The sequence below is a fragment of the Corythoichthys intestinalis genome, chromosome 12, assembly GCF_030265065.1.
Source record: "Corythoichthys intestinalis isolate RoL2023-P3 chromosome 12, ASM3026506v1, whole genome shotgun sequence".
Taxonomy (NCBI): domain Eukaryota; kingdom Metazoa; phylum Chordata; class Actinopteri; order Syngnathiformes; family Syngnathidae; genus Corythoichthys; species Corythoichthys intestinalis.
The window spans coordinates 18,934,577-18,940,576 of NC_080406.1; the positions used below are offsets into that span (position 1 = coordinate 18,934,577).

Genomic DNA, 6,000 nt, shown 5'->3' on the forward strand with positions numbered 1-6,000 from the left:
TCCTCGTGTTCCCCCTCGTCAACTGTAATCCTTGTGCCTCAGGGTCTGGCTGCAAGATGCGAACGTTGGACAGCGGAATCGGGACCATCCCCCTCCCCGAATCCTGCTCCTTCTTCTCCTCCATCCTGCACCTACTCCCCAAGTCCTCCTCATCAACTCCCGAGCCCGAGCCGCCTCTGGCTCGGGTCCCAGACTCCTCCGCCGACGAGTTGTCCCCGTTACCCCGGTGGAGGATCCCCTCGGGTTTAAGGGACGACCGCGCCGGGTTGCCCAATTCTCTGTCCGACGCCTCCCACATCCAGTCAGTGCCTTTCCCTACCGTGGCCTTCCTCCAGCCTGTCCGACCCCCACCTCAACCTATTGTGATGTCTGCCCGTGTGTGTGATACCCACAACAGAACCCAGAGACCCCCGCAAGGTAAAGTTAAAAAAAAAGCTTATGATAATCGGCGGACAAAACTAGAACGGTTCCCATTTATTTGGACATTTTTCCAGCTAAAAGATGGAAAGTCATCTCTGGCACGTTAGGGAATAGTTACCAAAGCTGGGAGTAAGTCTCATGCCAAAAGTTTTTGTTTGTGCCGTGAGGTTTTCCTCGAGTAGAATATCATCACCTTCTAAAAATAATTGCCTCAGTCATTTTTTATTAATGTGATTCAAATTGTTAGTAACTATCAAAAGTTAGTTTTTTGGGATATCCTGGAAAATCCACCCAAAATGGCTCTCTATTAATCATTTTAAGGAGGAGTCAATTTGTGATACTGCAAATGCACAGCAAATGCAGTTGCATCATTCATGAGCTCGTGATGCAACTAAACAGGGGGAAGGGACTTGAGTGAATTTAGGTCAGGTAGATAAAACTACCGTAAGGGTGATGCTTATGTAATTGTCGATCATTGCGTTTGTTTATCATTTATAAACACGACACATTTCCTCTGTTTCTGTTTTATTTCCTAGGTGGAATGGAACCAAAGAGGCTGACTTATATCAAAACAAAGACAAGAACCCCTCAGAGTCAACAGAATGAGCAGACGAGGCTTCAGCTCGCCAGTTGTAAGTCCACAAAATGGCTTCTTTCACTTTCACATTGAGGGTTTTCCGGTCAATGCATCTGTACAAATCAAGTTTTATTTCAAATGAAGGAATTTGACCTTTTAGCCAGATTGCCCGAATCACACCAGCCAAACCGCTGCAACAGCGCTAGCACAATAGCTTACCACACGAATGCTATTTTTAGACCGTGACGTCGCCATCGTAACGCGGAAGTCGGTCGTTATAGTCACACCCTCCCATACAATCCATGTTATTTCTGCTTGTTTTCTCCCGTAATCTGTCAAAAAAAAGAACATGCAAATCAAACACTGCTGCTATGGAACTTGTAGAAATGACACGAGACATTATGACATATGAAGGATGTTTTCTTCATACGTTTCCCGAAACCAAAAACTTGGAAAAAATGTGAAGAATGGATCAACTTGCGCGGATGTCCAAAAGACCAGTTTAACGCCAGCAAGGTGAAGCCATTCACATTTCATATGCTGTGAACATTTTTTGAGGGGCATGGTCCTACAGAGGACAATGAGGTAAGCCATTTTGATATTTAAAAACTTATTTTTTTAGCGTGCAGTTTTGCCATGCTGCTTCTGTCTGACGATGAAGGACCTGAAAAAAAATTAATATGGTATCTGACTGCTACTGCTACCTTTTCTGATGTAAAAAAAAAAAAAAAAACACAAAACTTTAGTGTAAATAAATAATAGAATTAAGATTTGTTATTGAAAAAAATAAAATGGTATCTGACTGCCACTGTTGTTACCTTTTCTGTTGTAAATAAACAACTTTAGGAGGGGTAAGTGTATATACCTTAATAGAATTAAGATTAGTTTATTATGAAAAAAATTAAAGGGTTCGTTGGCTGTCACTGAGTAGAATTTGCGATTGCTACACAAAAATAGCGATGTAAATTGCCCCCAAGAACGGTCAGAGACGTAAGACAACCAGAGGATATAATATATAAGAAAGACAGGGCATATGGTGGTAAAGGATAGATTGTTGAAACAGGAGAATGTCATTGTCAGTGGCGTAAGGCAATGCACACAAGAAAAAAGTATCGATAAAAAAGCTACCTCTGGATCAGGTCGGCTCTTTTTCAGCCCTCGACACTCAAGCCATCCCTTTAACTAAACATTTGTATGTTCTTCCACATCTTTACCAGTGAATTTGGCATCAGGGACATCATTTTTGGACAGAATTGGTAGGTTTAGCTCAGTAAACATCTTGTTCGTACACTATTAGGGACAAACGGGAGGTTGATCCGCCTAGCAACAATTGCTAACGTCATGAATATTAATGAGCAAAAGTGACGTGTTGCTTGCGGCAGACCAACAACCCGACCAAAAGGCCAAACTCCGCCCGTTCACCTTAGTTTTGACCCCTTGTACTAACTCCATTTTAAAAGCTGGAAAAATGCTTCAAAACACAAGTTGACAATTTCTTCCAAGTCGACAGCAATCATACAGCAAACCAAAACAGCAAAGAGACCCAGGCGAGGAGGAAGACTGGATCCAGAGTCGCCATCACCAAAAGATTCTCGAGAAACGACAGCACTAGCTAAAGAGTTCAGTCTTTTGAAGGCTCTAGTGAGGCGGGCGGGTTGTGGTCCGGTAGAAGGGTGTGTTTGGGCGTTGTTTAGGGTAATTTTCCATTGCTGGTTGGGCCGATGAGTCCGTGCGTCTCTGTTGCAACCAGAGTTGGAGTTTTTGTCAGCCTCAGCGCTGAGTGTTCAAACTCTCAGCCATGGAGTCTTCTTGTTCTCAGGCATTCCTTGTGGCAAAACAGGATGTCCCGCCATTTGTTCTGGACTGTCCAGAAGAGGTGAATGCAGGATTTAGTGGTGCAGACGTGGGCTTGTAGATGTCTCAGTCAGCTGCATGACGCGCGTGTTGGGCTTCCGTTGTCAGAAGGCGTCCTATATCTGTTCCGCCCTTATCTGCCCATTGTCTTGGCACATAATATCAAATACTATTCTGCTTGTTTTTCTTAAACTATGATATAAATGCTATTTATTTTATATTGGGTGTATTAGAGTAATTCGAACAGTCAAACAGTAAATATGGGAAAGGATACTATTCCCTTCACAAACATTAGATTGCGCATGCTTACAGATCGCTTGCTTTTCACTTTCTGTTTTATATCCATTCCCTTCCAGAGCTTTTGACTCCGTTGGTCATTGGAAATCTACACAAGAAGACCCAAAATGCTCCCAGTTCTGAACCCCCAAGTGGACTAACTGCATGCAAGATTTGAACATTGAAGGCGTCTGATATTCCCACCACCTGATTGTGGTTCAACAAGTACATACAAAAACACACACTCCTCTGTTGTCTCAACACAACACGCCGCAACAAAGACTGCGTCCGTTGCCTGGATGGCGGTAACAGTTATTCAGGAAACATTTTGAAGCCCCTCCAGCATCCAATATACAAAGCGCACATTAGTCGCCATCTGGCAAAAACAAACAAAAAAACCCACCTGTTATTTTTCCTATGGTGATGTTTTTCTTTCTCATTTTGGGCTCACAGTTGATCATCCCGATCATTGTTACTGTGTATTGGATTAAAACAAAGTGTAAAGGAAAGCTACAAGCAGCGATGAACACTTCATATACAACTTTTAATGGCAAATGTTTAAAAATGTGATTTTGATCCAAACCTAGAAAATTTTTGTGATCCCTAATTACGGCTTTTTGGATGAAGCCTAAAGAAATACACCCAAAAGGATGCTTTAACCCAAAATGTCTGACTTTCTATTCTAATTCAGTTTTCATGTGTCCTATGATAATAGATAAATCTGCCTACTTTTGTGTTAATTTGATATAATGGTGGTATGAAATGGAGACCATGTCAAAAACAATGACTGCGCTAATGTGATTTTACATGTTGAAAATGAATTTGGCACCCAAATATGTCTTTTCTTTAACCATTTAATAGTTTTTCCACCCCAAAAAATTCACCAGGGAACGCTTACTTTTTTCAGAAATTCTGGTTGCAACATCACAACCAGAACTGATGAACATTTGTAGCTCTCTAGCATTGCGCTAGACAGTACATATTGACTGAACAGAATAGAAAGCCTATGATTAGCATGCTAGCAAACTGTAAAAATCTGCACCTATTCTGGGTGTGACATCATCTTCTGCTTGGAGATTTTTTAGTGGGCGGGGCCAAAGCAGCTGAGAAAAGAAGTATATTTGGTTTCTAATTTCATTATTAAGCCTTTTTGAATGGATTTGTGTCCATAATATGCTCGCTATAATTTTAAAGTCACGTCCTGTAGTATTTCAAAGGACCTTTAGACACTGCTCTCCGCAGCTATGATTTATTTATTGTTAAACAAACAAGCAAACAGGTATTTTGAGTTTAAATGGTTTACTTCCCATTGACTTCTGCGCCTTTTTACATTTGTTTCTCTACCTCTTTCGTCCTTTCAGGTCAAACACGTAGTTAGCCCCTTTCAATTCTTTAAAAATCTGTCTGAGTTATATTTATGCTAAAAGTTCATAATGGTTGTTAAAAAGTACCATCAATTACGCTTAATGATGTAAAGTTAAAATGTCAGCATATTATTAATCAAGTCAAATGTCTTTGCAACTATGGAAAGGCCATTCAAAATGAACATTTCTGCATGATCCGCTCAACTTTAGGCATGGATACTTGAGACTATTTAGTCTGTCCTGTCTTGATAGAGAAGAATATTTATTTTTAAGCGTCAACTCATTGGCTGATATTGACGGCGATAGACGTCAAATCCATTTTGAATGGGTAGCGATCATTCAGATTCAGATTCAACTTTGGTAGTACACACGTACAAGTACAGCACAACAAAATCAGTTTGCATCTAACCAGAAGTGCAAAAAGAGGGCAAAAATTAAAAATTTAAGTAACATTATTAAAACAAGGTCGTACTATGAATAAATGTTACAGATCGGTTAAGGTATACTGTAGGTGGAGAAACTATTCACATAAAACAAGAAAAGGAATGTGGCATATGTGATAATAAATCAGGCATATTGAGATGATAAATTCGACTAAAGTGTATACGTGTGCAAAATGACATTAAACAGTGTCCATGTTAGTTATCTCGTAAATTGTTATGTAAACTAGTGCATTATACTAGTCCTTCTCAAAAAATTTGCATATTGTGATAAAGTTCATTATTTTCTGTAATGTACTGATAAACATGAGACTCGTATATTTTAGATTCATTACACACAACTGAAGTAGTTCAAGCCTTTTAATTGTTTTAATATTGATTATTTTGGAAAAAAGTCAAGAAAAAACAAAAATCCCTATCTCAAAAAATTAGCATATCATGAAAAGGTACTCTAAAGAAGCTACTAACCTAATCATCTGAATCAACGAATTAACTCAAAACCCCTGCGAAAGATTCCCGAGGCTTTTAAAAACTCCCAGTCTGGTTCATTACTCAAAACCGCAATCATGGGCATGACTGCCGACCTGAATGCTGTCCAGAAGGCCATCATTGACACCCTCAAGCAAGAGGCTAAGACACAGAAAGAAATTTCTGAGTCAATAGGCTGTTCCCAGAGTGCTGTATCAAGGCAGATCAGTGGGAAGTCTGTGGGAAGGAAAAACTGTCAGGAAACGGGCAGGCAGGTGGTGTGCAGACCCAAACGCAGGAAAAGGGAAGCGAGGCAAAAACAGGCGGTGCAATAATGTTTTAATTAATGCCCAAAAAAAAAAACAACAAAGTACCAAGAAAATGACTGGGGGAATCCAAAAAGTCTTAACAAACAAAAGTCAGGCTAAGAAATCACTTACTTTAGAAGCAGGACGAGGAACTGGGGAAAACACTGTCATGAACGTTACCGTATTTTTCAGACTATAAGTCGCACCAGCCATAAAATGCCCAACAAAGAGGAAAAAACATATATAAATCGCACCAGAGTATAAGTCGCATTTTGGGGGAAATTTACTTGATA

At 40.1% G+C, this 6,000-nt stretch overlaps 1 protein-coding gene across 4 annotated transcripts in view; it reads left to right on the forward strand.

The window, feature by feature from the left end:
• Nucleotides 1-5,772, forward strand: part of LOC130926791 (nck-associated protein 5-like) — a 68,240-nt gene extending 62,468 nt beyond the window's left edge. For 2 of the 4 annotated variants that reach the window (XR_009066280.1, XM_057852025.1), the window contains 2 exons: nt 957-1,052; nt 3,208-5,772. Coding sequence is in view for 2 of the 4 variants with exons in the window: in XM_057852025.1 (XP_057708008.1) it covers nt 957-1,052; nt 3,208-3,209 (98 nt within the window). In the remaining 2 variants the exon portion in view is untranslated. Of the gene's footprint in view, nt 1-42; nt 418-956; nt 1,053-3,207 lie in introns of those variants that run through there. The other 2 variants (XM_057852024.1, XM_057852026.1) reach the window with 2 other exon arrangements.
• Nucleotides 5,773-6,000: the final 228 nt, after the last annotated feature.